We start from the raw sequence: 17,617 nt of genomic DNA, 5'->3' as shown, positions 1-17,617 counted from the left end.
ACTTCCCTGATATGGACACAGGCAAAAAGAAAATTTGTAACTGAGTTCATGCTCAAATATATATTCTTTGAGAGGATGGACAGAGAAAGAGCAGCAGTAAGAGAGAAGGAAAAAACCCAAGAGATTTGCATAAAACTACCAATGCAAGCATTCACTCACTTTAACATAGGGCGGTGCAAAAGATGACAAATGCCACTTCACGTTTTCATCCCCTTTATTCTCCATTTCCAGGTAACTCTCTAGAAAAGAAATATCGGACTAGTATATGAAATGTCTTTGTTCAAGTGTTCAAGTATCTTCAGTGGAAAGAGATTAAACAGAAACAAGACATCCAGCAGTTTAATGGAAACAATTCTCATGATGCCAACTCCAAGAGCAGACTCAAACAAAGCACACTGTCATAAAATTCTTGAAAGCTCAGACAAAAGAAATCTGGAAGTAAAGTCTTCCAGTGAAGAACCGTATTGAAAATGTTTACAAGAAACAAAGTGAGACCTAAATCTCACCCTCAACAACCCTAAAACAATAGCAGATAATCCTCTAAAGGAACCTGAAGCATATCATGTGATACTATGTGAATGTATTGCTGGTAGTAGGAAATGAGCTCATATAAATGCAGCACGTGACAAATAGAGACGTAAGTCACCTCCAGCAGTCTCAGTTTATTGCATTCAGATTTTTGGCAGATACCTTCACATACCAGTGTACAAAAAAAATACCAAAAACCCTCCACAAGCTACCCAACTCCTTTCCAAGATTTTTTTTTACAAGATTTTTGATTTACAGTTTGACTGTTCAGGGAAAACACACTGACAGCATTATAGTTTGGGACCAACCAAATAAAGCTACATCAAATAAAATCTGTTCTCATCCTAGTATGGATTTATTACTCAGCATACACATATATATATAAATATGTGAGTGTGTGTGTGTATATATATATATATATATATATGAAACCTCAATAAAAGGCTTATGCTTGACTTGCAGAAAGGAAAACAACTCACTGACATTATCAGAAAATCCCAACTGTGATAAGCAAATTTCACACCTGGAAATGTGCCTCTTGATAAGAATCAACAGGACATTTATAAGATCATCTCAGCCTAGGGTAGCACTTCAGGAAGTTAACTGCATATATATTATATGTTATATGGGACTTTTATAAAAATAGGAAAGCAGTGTTATACTCCTCTTTCGTAAGTGTAGCAAAAAACTCCAGATATAATTGATAAATTAAGCCTTGAAAGTTCTAATGTCTGTTAAATAAAAATGTAGCATCAGTGAATCATTTAAAATAAACTCATTACTTCAAAAAGAAAACTAAGCACTACCAAAAAAATCTGGTATCTAGATAACAGAATGACAGTTTTGTACAGCAATTTGGAGAGTCTTAAGCATTACTGGAATTAGAAGTACAGATTGAGGATATGAGACTCCATTATCAACAGTGTGCTCCTTGATCATTAAGTACAAGACAAAGATGGCCAGACTCACAGCTGACATTCCTGCCGTCTGAAGGAAGAGCACTTATTTCTCTGCTACATGCAGATAGATTTATCTCACACTTTAGGGACACATACACAGATGAGGAGAATGGGTCTACTGCAAAAGTGCATTGACTCAAAAGAGCTTCAACAAAATGCAGTAACCTCAGAGTGCCTTCTTTGCCCAGGCACAGTATGGTTGCATTCATCATAGTTGCTTTAAAAAATTGGCAACTTACCTGTCTGTATGCAAACCTATCTGTGGGAAAAAGTGTGGCTATACTGCATAAGGAAAAGAAAAACAGGGAAGAAAAAAAAAAAAGACTTCTGAAAAGAGTTCCATCACAAGGAATAACATTTCAAACTTAAGAGGGAATTGGTCAATCACACTTATCAGACTAAAAGAACAAAAACAAAGTCAAGGCATCCAAGTTCCCAACCACGCAATACAGTAAACAAAACCTCTGAACACAAGATACTACAGATGTTGCATTTACTAAGTGAGCAATATTACCTGAACTTTGGCCAGGTCTTGTTTTAGGAAAAACAACGGTTCTGCTCTTTATTTTCATTTTTGTTAGAGGGAGCACTGAGAGAGGTTTTGCCACATGAACAGTAGGACTTCCAGACTGTGGAGTAAATACACCATGTCTTCTAGATGAACAGTCTGCTCCAGACACACTCTCTGCAACTGCCTCTCGAATCTGCACTTTAATAAACTTTGGGCACAGTTTGGAGAAAAAGAAACATTTAAGTAAGCATTGCTATATTAACTAGTCAAACTATTTAGCCCTATTTCCTTGAGCTGTAAGAAGTCTTGTTGTTCAGCTTTACATTCCAACAGAGAAAGTATCTCATATGTTAAATCACCAGGTCTCCTCTAACTTCAGTTCAACATTTAAAGATTTTTCGGACAAGTTCAACTTAGGAGAATAGGAAAATTTACTGAAATTTCGCTATCCAGACATTTTAATTCAATAGGAATAATAACTTAAACTAGTTAAATGTAATTGATGACAACTACTGTATTCTCTGCTTGCAGAGAATGAGAACAGGGCTGCCTCACACAGAACAAGCTTTGCGTTCGCTTCTGCTGCATATATAGCACTTCTAAAAACTTCAGTTAATGCTAGTAAAATCTTAGCGTGCTTTTTGCTTAACTGGATAGGTAGCAAAGAAATGGCAAAAGCATTATCAGATCTCTTACAATTTGATTGGTTTTGCTATATTCTCTACTTTTGTCCTAGTAGGTTTCTTCTGTTAAAGTCTTTTTTCATATTGTAGAGTCTAATACAGTTAACTATGACCACAGTCTCCACTTTCTTCTCAACTCTTTTCAACAACTTCCCTGTTTGTTTGGCTTTTAAGGCAGTTTCCAATTCTGTATCATACCTCACCTTCCTCCATCAAGAAGGAAAGTAGGTAGATATGCTGTTTTATCCTTTCAGTGTCTTTTATTTCCTTCTCGATGTATTGTTATAACTAACACAAAGTACATACTGGATGTAAACATTAAAAAACCCCAGGTGTTTATTTCTTCGGGGGAGATTACTAAGGAGTCCTTCTGCTTTTACACTGATGAAAGAAGAAAGTGTTGGGCTTCATAAATTTTATTTATATGCTTTAATTTAATCAAGGGAAAAGTCTTGGATTAAAATGCATAAAGAGCATGTTCTAGATATGCTTTATCACAGACTTGTCGGCCAGAAGCTTAAGTTTACCTTAAAGGAGTTCAAAAGGAGCTATGGCGACTTGTTCAATAACCTCCTTTAACTTCTTTTGTTTTAAAATATTATAAAGGCTACTATATATGCATGTGTACAAACATATATTTTGCTTTTCTAGAAAATTATGCATAAGGCAGTAGTGGGTATACAGATGCAATTTTGTTGGCAATTCAGCCTAAGTGTTCACATCATGGTATTTCTTCAGAGATAAATGAACTAAGAATCTCAGTTTGCAAAACAGCATCTTAACTATGTTTATTCTTCTCTTTTGGTTTTTCCCCTTACAAGAGAACTTTACAAATTAGAGAGAATAGTGGAGGTTGACAAAACTGCTGTCTCATACCTAAAAGGTTTTAGCAATGTTACTAGACAGTTGCAATCTCAACTTTCAAGTAAGCCAGGTACCTTTTGTCCATTATCACAATGGATATAGATTAGGCCACTCCAAGGAATTAATGAAGGCTTTGTGGCAAGTGATGGATTAGGGCTCACCAGAATTAGTGTACTGCTCCTAATAAAAGAAAAAAAAAAAATATTAGCATGATCCTCATATTAGAATGAGTATCTACAACAGATCTCCCTAGCCCCCCCAAAATAAAGGATGCACTTTTAAGGCAGCAAGTAAGTGACAGTGATCTAGAGAGAGTTAAATTCAAAGTATTCAGATATCTAATATATTATCAAGCTTTAGTAGTCAGAAACTTAACACACTTTATAAACTTGTCATTGATGGTTGTAATAAGGGGTCATAGTGAAAGTCTTATCTATTGTTAACATATATGTCTGCTTTACGTAGCCTGTCTGGTTGTGTAACTACATGTTTCAGAAAAATAAGCTTCAATACTAGTCAACGAGGGAATTGTACTGTTCAAACAAAGTATACAGCACAAATCACACTTCAAGAATCTCTGAAAATAATTCCAGTTTTAGAGAAGCAGCTTCCTTTCCTTCCTCCCATGCAGAACTGATCTTCGAAAAAAGAAAAGCTTTTCAATGTTATCAATGCTCTTCATAGTTATGTAGAGTAAGGGACACTGAAAAGTCTAAACTCACTTGAAGCAGTTATGGCATCACACAGTTATTTGATCAGTGAGAACATAAAATTCTGATCTACAATATTCCATATTCTATATGAGAGACATTTAAATAAAGGAGGAGAAAAAATAAGCAATGAAGTATTTTTAAAATGAGTACAAAATTGCTGAACTAAAGGTCATTGGTTGTATGTTCACAAAAGCACTCAAGCTACACCTGAAGAATTAGCTTAAGATGTCATTAGCACAGCACTTTGCATTTGAAAAGTTTTATGTGGAACAAGATCAGTCCCCATAGGAAAGTCAGTTCCATAATCATTGCCACAATATGACCATCTCTACAAATTCCAACTAACAGATGTGAATGTCCTTAGAATATTAAATCAGGATACTGATATTTCCTTAAAGAATTGCGGGGTTTTTTGGAATCTCAGCCATTTTTAGAATCTTTTCACTCATGGTTCTCTCTCTCATATACAAGCTGCATTCATAAGAATATGATTTACTAAGTACACACACTATCTATTATTACAAACCATTCCACTGTCCTACCAGTTTGTCTTTGACATTTACTGCACACTTCTCATGGAAATCCAACTTGCATGGGGTCACAAACCACATATCTCTAAGAAGAGTCATATTCAGCCTCAAGACACTACCTTCCAGTATTCGCACTGCCATGGAAAGGAGTAGAGCCCAGGGAAGAAACACTTTCCAAAGGCAGATCTCACAGCCTTTGGAGATTCCAACAGTCCCTACTCCAAAAGTGCAATTCCTTTCACAGCACTTACCAATACTCCCAACACTGAGGCACAGCAATGTGCCAGAAGCTAGTTTCAGTTCGCCTCCACAAGAAAATCTCCTGGAATGCTACCAAATTCGGTAGGGACTCAGGACTTTATTATTCCACATTCAGGCAGGTTAGAGGTTGCCTTCAGCTCATTCCATGGACCTTAAAGGGTTTAGTCAAGGTGAAACAAGGGGTGGTCAGCTTACTCTAGCAAGGCAGTCAGTCCTTGATCTTAGGACCTTCTTTCACCATCACTGAGAAATCAGACCTCCTTTCCCGGCCTATATCAGTTCAAGAATTCTGTCAGCCCAGCCATCGCAATGCATAGTATAAAAGATTCTGGCTGGCTCCTGTCCTGACAGGATGACTGCTCTTGGCACTGCAGGCAGATGGCCATGGAAAGTAGAAAACTGGGCAAGCGCAGCTTGCTGTGCTTAAGTTAGCTGTTCCCACGGGTCTGTTTCCTACTTGCAGGCCTCTGTTTTTGATCCAGACTACTTACTTGGACTCAACATGTGAGGTTTCAGCTCATTCTTTTCCAATGAAGGGAACATGTTTTAAAATTATGCAGTGCAAGAAAATTGCTTGCAGAAGGCCTTCAATTCCCTCTTCTTAAGAAATCATTCCAGACAGTCCTGAATCTAGGGTATGAGACAGTCAAGATGTCCTTACTTTCACAGCTACTGGAAAGTTGTTCATTGTTATCTCTTTTTGAAACTGTTGTTCTCAGCACTGATTGAATCTGCAGGGAGTGGCAGATACCCTAGTCCTTCCAGAGAATCCTCTTTATTTTGTTCTCACTAGTGATGAAAGTTCCGCAGCAATACATCCAAGAATTTACATCTACATGAATATGGAATTAAGTGTTTAAATGTATCATATCTTGCACAGTGATGCAGGACTGAAAAGTAAAGTATCTGCTTTGGACAAACATCTACAATGTTCAAGCAAGTACTGAAATAACACTGAAAGCAAAACCTACTTTTTGTGGAACATGAGACTTTTTTTTTTTTTTTTGAAGATGAGAATAGCTTAACAACAGGGTCTTAAAAGCTCTTCTGAACTGACCTTAAAAACAACCCCAGAAATTTAGAAGTGAGAAGTGGTCAGAACTTTCAAGCATTTTATTGTGAAAGATATTGTTGACATCTGTGAGAAGTCTCATACACACACCAGTTCCAAAATACTGCTAATTAAGACACAGGTGACCTGACATTGGCTTTATCAATCTTTTCATACCTACATATACTGAGAAACCAAAGGTTGAGTGGCAAAAAAGTTTTGTCAGAATACAAAAAAAACCCCACAATCAAGCTCTGATTAGTATCAGCACATTTGCGAAACAAATCTCTAAGTCCCCAAAAAGAAGCATTCTATGAGAACTGTTATTTTTGGGTTGGTTGGTTCGTTTGTTGGGGAAGGGAGGAAGAAGTCCTCTTTGATTTTAAACAAACAGGTCATTTTTAAACAAAAAAACTATCGCAAAAGGAGATTTTTAAAACTTCAGCTTTGTTGACCATCCAAGCTCATGGAAAATTATGCAACAATAATAGTATTCTCGGGCACACAAAACTCCTGGCCTCCAGGTAACTTTGCTGGTGGCAGAAGAACATTCCCCCTACACAGAACTACAAAAAGGATAAGGTCCTAAAATATAAAAGCTAGATTTGCATGTTAGTTGACAAAAAGACTATACCCTGGAAAACTAACTAACTAGTTAGTTCCAGGGTATAGTCTAAACAAACTAAAATAAATTCCTAAAAACTAACTAAAATTCCTAAATTAATTCAATTCTTAAACTAACTAAAAATAAATTCCTCCAAAATCTCACCACACTTTTACACATAAAGGAAACCTGGAGAAGAAACTTACCCTGATTCAATAACTCCATGTTGCGGGGTTATAGTAAGGCAGTGAGCTGGCCATGAAAGCTCAAATGTCAACATCCTATTAGAATCGTTGACAATTTGTACATGTCCAGTGTCTGCTGTTCCACCTGTAACACAAAAAAGTATAAGAAGCTAACATGTACAAAAACTCACAGAAGTGCCCAAGATTCAGAGATGCACCAATTAAGATGAAGCATATTCTGTCCTATTTTCACCTTCACAATGCTTTAAAGTCTTCATAGCTATGCAGTGCATATTATATGTATACACAACACAGGGCACACTACCTCTGACACTAATCAAAACTGTGTTCAAACCAAGTTTACTGTTTAGATCTAAAACTACTGCAGCAAGATTATTGGCCAAGTCAGATTTACAAACGTAAAATAATTACAAACATAGCATGCAGTACGGTTATTTTAATACTGGAATGGTTATTTTATTAACTTCAAAAAATACTTACTAATAGAAGGAGATGTCAAAGTCAAGTACTCAGGGTTAACAGACCAAGTCTGTTGAGTGTCTGATTTATTCTGAACCAGATCATCAGTTTTTACAGGTAATGGAGGACCCTGAGGTCCTTTAACAGGAAGAACATCCAAAGCTGCACTGATATGTCTGACAGAGTTCTCAAACCTGAAAACAGATTGCATTAAGCAAAAGTAGTAATAAAAATAATTTATGAGTAATTATAATAGCCTGCTCTTAGTATATCTCAAAATTTGGTACTGAAATACAATGTTCTTTACATGGGCCTTCAATTTAATTCAATTCTCCATTATTAAGAAAAAAATCAATTCAGCAGCTGTAGCATGACACAGCTTTTTCAGAGAATGTTTAGAAGTGGAAGGTACCATTCAGAATGGAAGATACTAAAATAAACAATTATCTTCAGGTGATAATGAAGTAAAATGCTTTCTCTATATATATTTTATTCAGATTAAGCAGGTACAGGAGAGAGAAATAAGGCAACACAAGTTGCATTTCAAAGAATGCTGGAGGTCAGCAGGGACCCTTTGGAGATCACCTAGTCCAACACCCCTGCTCAAAGCAGAGTTAACTACAGCAGGATACTCAGGACATTGTCCAGTCACATTCTGAATTTCTCCACACACTTTACAACCCATTTGGGCAACCTGTTCCAGTGTCTGACTACCCTCACTAGAAAAAAAAAAAGTTTTTTTTCTCACATTTAAATTGAGTTTCTTGCATTTCAGTATGTGTCTACTGACTCTTGTCCTGTCACTGAACACCACTGGGAAGACTGTCTTCCTCCTCTTTACTTCCCTATCAGGTATTTATACACATTGGTAAGACCCTCCCCCTGCTCAAGCTTTCTCTACTCGACACTAAACAAAACCAGCTCTTAGTCTCTCTAATCCCTTCATCATCTTCACGGCCTAGCATTTCACACCTTTGTTTGAAAAATACATGGCAGGCGAGCTCATATATGTAAGCTAAGAAGCTGTTATTTTAGGATTCAGCATATTCTCTCTGAAGTTAAAAGCTTAACTAGCAACAAGTTGGATTTTAAATACTAAAATAAAAGCAAAAATCAACTCCTAAAGAAAAAATAACTTTTGCTCCATGCAACATTGTGCATACAGCTCTTCTTCCTATTATTTCTACTTCTATTTTTAAAGCTTCTGAGAATCCCGACTCAGTTCAGGACAGCTGAACAAGCCTGTGAGAATTCATCCCTTAAAACAGCAATGGAACCAGGAAGGCAACTGATCCATAATTCCTTGACATGGAATTTCCTAACAATCAGATTAGTAGTTAACACATTCAGATCTTTTCTAAGAGTTACAGCCTACTCAGAAAATGAAGATCCTCATGATGCTTAGCCAGGGAATAAATTCAAATCTAGAAGAACTGATAAGGCTATCAAGTAGAAAAAACAAAAACAAATTACTACCACCAAAGAAGAGAAGTGTCCTGCTTGCTGTTGCAGATACTTGTTTCCAACCTCTAGCTTCACAATCCCACTATGCCTGACAAACACCTTGCCAGCCGACAAATCTGTCAAGTGTCCCAAATTGTTCAGCATCTGGAGTTCAACACATACAAGCAATTCCAAAACTACATCTACACATATAGATGTTAAACACAACAGGACTAGGTAGGACCCTTTCTTCACCTATGTAACATGGTCTTGAGAAGAACAAACATGAAGACTCAATAAACAACCTATGCAAACATGTTCCTTACAGTGTTAATATTCTCATCTTTATTTCGGTTTTATGCTACGCTATCTTACTAAGTAGGACTTGTATAGGATTTGAACATTTCTTTCCCTTTTCAGGGCTCCAAATGATAGGGCAACCTGTCTAAATAAAAATGACAGGTCCATTTTGAACACCAGGTCTCTGCCAGTCCTCCAAAGAAGTCCTCCCAGTAATGGACCACTTCATTCGAGGGAGTGACAGGGGTGTGGGTAGCCTCAGCGCTGATCATTCTTTTGATGAGTGTAGTACATACTACACTGAAAGACTGGCATATGGGCTGGACAAGGAATAGGCCACTAAGCCTCGTAATATAGCTCTATTTCCATCCCAGACATCAAAAATTCATTACAAGGAATGAAGTGCTTATAGTCTTATTAGGACAAAACCAAGAAATGCATTTGGAAAAAAACCCAGTTTCTTCAGATGAATAATAGGAAGCTGCAGATGAAGTCAGTTGAGGGAATAGTTTAAAAGTTACCACAATGGTTTAAACAGACTACATAGAGAAAAATAGTGAGAAGAGCCACCTAGGTATTCACTGGAGCCATTCTCATTATAGACCCAGCTCTTTCACTTGTCAATTTTCATCACTGACATTAAAATCTTTAATGAAAGGAGATGCACTTCAGTTTGGCATTATTTGACTGTTACCCTTATAGTTACATTACCTGTCTGATTCCAACTGACATCCAGGAGACCGCCGAATTCCATCCTGATGAGAAGTGGAATATCCAACCACAAAAAGGACAATCTTCCGCATATTTGCATAGAAAAGATGGATATCATTTGTTCCCCGTGGGATATCACATACTAAAAATGAGAGTAATACAGCAATTCTAGTAAGAACAAATCTATAATAGAAATTACACAACAGATTTAGGATATAGACCTAGTTAATAGTCTGTTGGCTAAGATATCCTAGATATTTCAGAAAATTACTTACTACAAGTTCAGTTATCAGGCATAAATCAACATTAATATGAGATGTAACATATAAATCTAAATAAACACCAATTTTAACTTTTTAGTTGTGACACTAACCTTTGCATGTAATTTCTTAACAGGTTTTTCAAATATCTCTGTGGATTAAGGTAATGAGAAACGAAGATCAAAACAGTCTAGGAATTTTACATCAAAAGCAATCCTTATAGCCAAGACATTCTATTCTTTGAGCTTTTTTTTCAGCATCATCTCTTTAACAGTCTTTCATTTAAAAGGCCAAAAAGTAAAAAAGCATTTAGATGTTGAAAAAATAAGCTATTTTTCACCTAAAAGATAGCATCTTACAGAAAAAAAGAAAAAAAAAAAAGACATTTCTTAATTCTAGGCACTACTATTAGTTCCTGCAAAGTATTTGAGTAAATAAAACAATTGTGACCAAATAGGGAAACCATAAGATATATTTCACAAATTCAGGAAGGTACACTCTCAAAAAGAGACAGAAAAACATTAAGATCCAAGAGGTAGGCCTCGTCTTTTACAGAAAGGAGAAAAAAAAAAATAAGAGACAATCAAGGATGTCTAGGCTCTAACTCTGGCTTAAAAACTTCTGAGCATACTCAAGAACTCAAGTATCTTCACTAGGATTTCACCTCAACCAAGATGAATAATCAACAATCTTTACTTTTCCAAGTAAAGACAACATACAATCTACAGGGAAAGAATCAGACTACAACATTTATTCAGGTGTAGTAGCCTTAGAACAGTAATATCTTTCCATATATGAATAGAACTAGTTCAAGGAACAGGGTCTGACAGTAAACTTGTTCATGACATTTATGGGATTGAACGGGGCAGAGTGGGGGGGTGGGGAGCGGTTTGGTTTTTTGGTGGTTTGGGGTGTTATTTTAAGGACACCTTTACAATATACTGCATTCTTCAATAAATTTTAATAAATTCCTTGCTAACACAAGCAAAGTACAAAAAAAAAGAAGTTATTTAATTTGGGAAGGATAACATTTTAATGTCAACGAAGTTGTCTGCCTCTCAATTTTCAAACATAAGATATATCTGTGTACGGGAAAATGAATCTTTCTCAATTATTAACAGTAAGGCAAATGCTCTCCAAATAAACTGAGCATTTTTAATGCTGTAACATTCATAGACTGGGGTTTCATTTTGCTAGGAAAAAAAGTACAGTAAATCATTTAAACAGACAGGCATTGAATGAAAGCAAGCAAGTTCTGCTCAAATTGAGAATTTTGCTTCTATATTTATCAAAAAAAGAAACAGTGGGAAAATAACTAGGATTCAAGCCTAAAAGTACATTTTTCCACCTGAAAACAAGTATTACATTTTTTCTTATAACAAATCATACGCTTACCTTCTGTCACAAGCTGCTCCCCTTGAAATTCTTCATCAAATACAATGTTTCTCAATAAGTCATCTTCTGGTATTATATGTTTTTCTACCTCCGGTTTATACATCATACCTCTGTTAAAGAGATAAAGAAACAAGAGTCATTAAATTACACAAGGTATTGGAAACAACAGTTTTAAAAGATTGATAAGATTGTCAAGAATCCAGTGTAATTTTAACTTTATCATTTCTTGAATACACCAAGCTCAAATTTGTGAGCATTCATTTAAAACTGAAATCTTTTCATAATCTTAAAATGGTTAAAAGAAACACCTGCTCTATTGCTGCACAGTAAAAGGAACCATTGAAATAATGGCTACCATACCCTTGTCATTCCAAGGTACTTGTTCTCTGCTGTCAGTCACACCTACCTAGATTTCTGATAAGTACATCAGGCATCTAAGTGATTTTTCAATCACTACAGGAAGCAGAATGCTATTTTGGTCATGAGTGAAAGCCTTTGAGGGGAAAAATTGACTAGTTGATGGCAGAGTGGCAGCAGGTGCCAGCCAACAGCAGGAACATGGAGCCAAGAGCATGACTGTCAACAGGACAGAAAATACTGGGAGGCATAGGGATATAAATAGTCCTGCGAAAAATGGGAAGCTACAGGTCAGTAAGATGAAACCTGGCACTCAGATAGGGTCAGAGCTGTGGAGGTGGAAAGAATACCTCAAGCACTACTAACTCTCAGGTCTAAGCTACCTACCAGGCTGCTGACTATGTGTATTTTTTGGAGCAAAGAACTTGAGCCACAGGTTGGCAGACTAGGCAGATTATTCATTTCTCATTCCTGCCCCTAAGCCCCAAGTACCCTTCTCATTCTAGCACAAAATTACAGGATGGGGTTTGACTGGCTTACAGTACTCAGTCATTTCAAGAAATAAGCATCTCTTTCAAATTATCAAGGGAGACTTCAGAGAAGCTCCCACCAATAAACAACCAACTAGACCACCATTTCAGGAACCAAATGCCATACCTGCTACCTAATAGAATCAGCAGTAAATAATTTCACTCGAACCAATGTCCAGAGTCTGAATAAAAAGTTTCCAACACTACCTATACAGGTGCATCAAGCTTCTCAATGAGTTTTCTGTTGATCAGTAGATCAAAGCTTTTACCCAAGTATTTTTGTCCTTTGAGAAGGATTCAATGATAGTGAGCATTGCTTCAGACAAAAGACTTTATACAAAAAATCAGCAACAAGCATCTTCTGAGATATCCAAGAGAAGCCAGTATTTTATCAAGGTCACAAACGCAGCTATTCCCTTAGCCTTTTATTCGAAGTCATACAGTTAAATTCAGCTATGCTTAATACTTTATTTGGATAACAATAAATGCAATGACTTTCATAAAGTTTCAGACAATCACATTTAAAGCAATAGTCAAATACCACCATTCTGAAATTTTGCACTGAATGATGATCAGCAGCACCCTAGTGCTCTGCCTATTCTTAACATTTTGCATTACTATACACCATACAAATCAAAAGTGCCACTTATGTCATTAAGAGCAGAGCATGCCATTTTTGTGCATCTAAGTCATGCAAATTGAAATGCAGAGTAACACAGCCTCTACTTAAGCTCAGCACGATACATTCTACAAATTTCATCACTGTGATATGAGCATATGTAGATGTTATTTCTCTCACATACACATCTACTCAAACACTGTCTTCATCAACAGAATTCAGCAAACCAAGATGCAAATCTTGTTCAAAACTTAATACTACTGAATTTCAGTATTACTCCCTTCATGAGCCTTTTCTTTAAAAATTACAGCTACGTACATATCAGAAAGAGAGATACCAAGACAGAACGCAACTCTCTTCCAATACAAAAAAAGCAAAAGTTCTCCCACAAACCCAACACACTCAAATTCAAGAATGTAAAAAGAAAATAAAACCCTCAGCTAGGATTGTAGCTACAGTATGTAAATAAAACCACAAACCAACCAAACTCCCACCAAACAACCTACCAGATGTAAGACTTCCTAGATCTCTCTACATTATTGACATCTTGTGGTTTGTTCTTGCTATTTTTGGAAGCATGTTAAAATCATACTCATTGAGCATACACCTGTAGTTTTAACTTTTTATTAAACATCTGTCTCTGTTACAATAGCAAAGTACATCTTACCTACGATACTGCTGCCTAGCAACTTCATCTCCACAAAAAAAACATATTGTCGATACCAATGTGTTTGTTTTATGGAAGTTCTCTTCCTTTTCCACTGGATTCCATGTTACAGTAATCACCTGATAAAAATAAATGGACAATATACTCAGAAAAAAAAAAAATCTTATCAGTACTAACATTCAGAATATGAGTCAACAAATTATTGCAATACAAGTGAAATAGGATTTAACAAAACTTAAGTGAGGTTTTAATAAAGAACTAGTCAGACACATTCTCACTGATCCCATTTAATTTCATTTTAATTAATAAAACTTGCTCAGAATCTGGTATTATACGTACTGCATGTGTTCCTTCTCTTAGGACAAACTTCTCTGGAGATACCATCACTACCGGAGGATCCATAGCTGGCTTTGTCTGTAGGTTTGCAAAGCACAGTGCTTTAACATAGGCAGCCCGAGAACCTGTATTTCTGATGCGGAAGGAAGTTTTCCTCACTCTTGCAGGCAATAATCCATCCAGTGTTACCATGTAACTATCTGACAGTTTTTTAACATTTTCTAAAGTTATATTACTTGTTCCTCCATATCCAGATAAGGGTATCTGGGGTGGGAAGAAAAAAAAAAAAAAAAAAATAGTACTTCAAATGAAAGAAAGCTTCTTACTAAAACTTCTGCACATCTATGGCGAACTATACAGAAAGACAAATGAAAACACTTAAAATGTGAACTGAAGATGTTGCAAAAAATAAAAAAGCCTAAGTTTGTTCAACCTGTTTCAAGTTCTACTGAAAATTCATTTAAGACCTACCTATAAAACAAGACAAGTTCAGATTTTCTGCCTGTTCTAGAGTTAAAATCTTGGGCTACTTTTAACATACTACATAAACATCTTTCTTCTTCCTTCACAAGGGGAAAAAGTGCATGCAAAACTGAATGTTCGAAATGTAAAATTCAGTGCCCACATGATCTTTAACAAGTATACAGCTACACATACTGTCTATCTTGGAAAGTTTCAACTTTTTGACAGAAAGAGCAATTCAGTGCTAGATTTACAATAATTATGAAAAAAACACCTAGGTTTAAAATTATTAGAAGTTGTGACTCTTACAGTAAATTTAATTCCTGGCTGTGATCGAATCCCCAGCTGTTTGATTTCCAGCTTTGCAAAGCAGCAAGTTATTCGAGTAGGTGCAAACATTAAGTATATGTTAGTATCTTCTTTGGGACGGATTTTGAGTTCCCAATTACTCGTTAAGCGTTCTTCTGATCCAAATATACTTTGCAGCTATAAAAGTGAAGACATCAGAAATGATTACAACAGGAAAAACATAATAGTAATAAGACTTCACTACTAACCCAAAATTAACTTCTTCAAAACCTGGATTAACTCAGTTGACAATGGCACATATTTTAGGTCGCAATGCTTAATACGCAACAGAAAAAAATAAGTGCAAGATACTTTATATTCCCACAAAGAGCATATCGATGTCTCTCAATTTAGACCACAAGGTTTCTGCCTTCAATCCACAATAGGGTAAAGCTGAACTTAACCAGCACTACACTAATGCTGTCTCATGATTTTAGATACTGGATCTTGAAGATTTTAGATACTGGATCTGAACATCTGAGGAAAAAAGGAGATATAAATGTATGCATGCTACAAAACCCTCTAGTTATGGTAATTACCAAAAGCTAACTGAAGTTTTCCTTTCCTCCCTCCCTACTGTACACTGAGTCCCTTGAAGGGAGGTCTGGAATCCCTTCTGCAAGAAGTGTCACTGACTGATTACTCCACCAGGTAGTGACTCTGTAAACTGAGCTCCAATTTGCTGCAGCACTGTTATGGTTTCCACTCTTCCTAGGGCTGCCAGCGTAGCTTAATCTCTGCTATCATGTCCATCTTGGCAGTCTCAGAGCAAATACTCACACAGTCTGCTAGTCACTGAGATTTATAAAGGAATAACCCTTCAAGGCAAAGACATTTTTATTACAAACATATCCTGACAGTTGTCATAAACACTAAAGAGAAACTATCATGACAGTTACCTGAAAGCAGTCTTGATCCTGGCCTCTTATCAACAGTCTTAAATGCTGGGTCACAGATGGAGAATCATTTCTTAGAGTTAACTTCTGCTGGCTGAAAAATATAAAGTTTAGTTATATTTAGCAAATGTAAATTAACTGTGTATGTGTGTTAATGGAAACAATGAGAATGGGATAGCCAGTTTTAAAGTCATTTCATTAAAAAAACACCTCTTGGTACAACAGAATACATTAGCTAGTTACTTCTGTATTCTCAAACTTACAGACCTTACAATATTATACACCATTACGCATCAATCTTCATACAGCAAAAATCCTCAAAATATATATAAATACAACTTTTCTGAAGTTCAAGTACTGTACTTAACAGCTTGAACTTTTAAAGCAAGCAGCAGTTGTGTCAATACAAAAATTCCTTAAAAAAACACTTTAAGACACAGTTATAATTAGATTATGCAGAGCCACTTAGTTATGCAGAAAGAGACTCTTATGAGTAGTCTGGCCCAGATTCACTGGAACAGTTGTAAAGAACTAAATTAAGGATAACTTTTCCTTTTCATGTACTTTTCAACATGATAGTACCACAGAAAGTTATGGCCACTTGGCAGCATCAGGCTGACCAAGAAGTAAATTTTTTTTCCCCTCTGATACATCCTGGCATTGACCAGGCTTCTGGTACTCAGATCCTTCCTTGACAGAGGAAGGAAACCTCTCCAGCAAGAATAGTGAGCGTCTTTGTCGTTTTAACAAGTCAAAAAAAAAAAAAAAAAAAAAAAATCACAGAAGGATGTGACAAGCCCTAAAACTGGTAAAAACATAAAGGAAGAGTTCATGCAGTTAGAATCAAAGAGAAGGATGGAGAGAGAACAAAGCCTCTCCCCAATTTTCATTAGCAGACACTGTTTTGTACTCCGTTGGAAAAAAATTTTTAAGATCATTTCAGCTTCCTAAAGCCAATGGTGAATCAAAACTATTTTGCAGGAGGAACAGAAATAAAAAGGTAGCAGTGTACAGGGAAGAGAAAGTGATTCCCAAAAACCAAACAGCCCAAACTACTATGTTGGAAATACACTATCTTAACAAAACAGAAAAATAGGAATATTGCTATTACAAATGGTTCTTGGCTACAAATACAGATCACTTTTAAACAACCAGGAACATTATTAAATTGCTCAAAAAGTTCAGTATCAAAACAACAGTGGATTAGCCCCTAAAGTAATACTTACTAGGAGTCCAGAGATCTGCAAAACTTGCAGTCTTTGCAATACAAAAGAAGCAAAGTATATCTAAGACAATTATGAACAGTTTCACTAAATCGTGGAATACTGAAGCTGTAAACTTGAAACTACAAAAGTTCAGACAAGAACTAGTCTGAAGGATAATCACAATTAGGGATGCAATGGATTAGCCATCACTAAAAGCTTTAGCATTGGAACACATTCAAATTCAAATAAATTAATTCAGGAAGTTCAACAGCCTGTGCTATTTGGATGGTCAAATTACATTACCAGACCGGATTCTTCTAGTCTTAATGAATGAATTGAAACAAAACAAGCATAGAGGTTTATTTATAGCAAGAGGTAGGTATCAAAAAAACCAATAGAATTGTTTCATCAACTTGTTGGGAAAATATTTTCCACTACATTTCTACTTACATAACACACTAATCTTACAGAATCAGGTATTATTTCAATGATAACTAAAGAGTCCTAAAGAATACAAAAAGCTCAAACAAGATCACAGTTTGTTTCCAAAAATTTCTTGCACCAAAAAAATAATTGTAATGTACTGCTTCTCTCACTTGAGTCACAAAACAGCTTAATTTATCACTTGCGGACTATTAACGTGAATAAGGACAGTAAGGAAGTTTTACTTCAAGTAAGTGCAATATAAAATACCTAACGTGATATTCTATACAAACTGC

The 17,617-nt window shown here is 36.0% G+C and overlaps 1 protein-coding gene across 1 annotated transcript in view; it reads right to left on the bottom strand.

The window, feature by feature from the left end:
* Positions 1–17,617, bottom strand: part of CEP192 (centrosomal protein 192) — a 92,720-nt gene that overhangs the window by 14,402 nt on the left and 60,701 nt on the right. Inside the window, exons 39-49 of the mRNA XM_074827860.1 lie at positions 15,697–15,787; positions 14,759–14,935; positions 13,991–14,251; positions 13,652–13,770; positions 11,479–11,588; positions 9,824–9,965; positions 7,391–7,563; positions 6,911–7,034; positions 3,620–3,725; positions 2,002–2,206; positions 160–239 (exon numbers count right to left, since the gene is read on the bottom strand). Coding sequence (XP_074683961.1) covers positions 160–239; positions 2,002–2,206; positions 3,620–3,725; positions 6,911–7,034; positions 7,391–7,563; positions 9,824–9,965; positions 11,479–11,588; positions 13,652–13,770; positions 13,991–14,251; positions 14,759–14,935; positions 15,697–15,787 — 1,588 coding nt within the window. The remainder of the gene's footprint in view (positions 1–159; positions 240–2,001; positions 2,207–3,619; positions 3,726–6,910; positions 7,035–7,390; positions 7,564–9,823; positions 9,966–11,478; positions 11,589–13,651; positions 13,771–13,990; positions 14,252–14,758; positions 14,936–15,696; positions 15,788–17,617) is intronic.

This window comes from Strix aluco, chromosome 1 (genome assembly GCF_031877795.1).
Source record: "Strix aluco isolate bStrAlu1 chromosome 1, bStrAlu1.hap1, whole genome shotgun sequence".
In the NCBI taxonomy this organism is placed as follows: Eukaryota; Metazoa; Chordata; class Aves; order Strigiformes; family Strigidae; genus Strix; species Strix aluco.
This window is presented reverse-complemented; position numbering and strand designations above follow the sequence as displayed.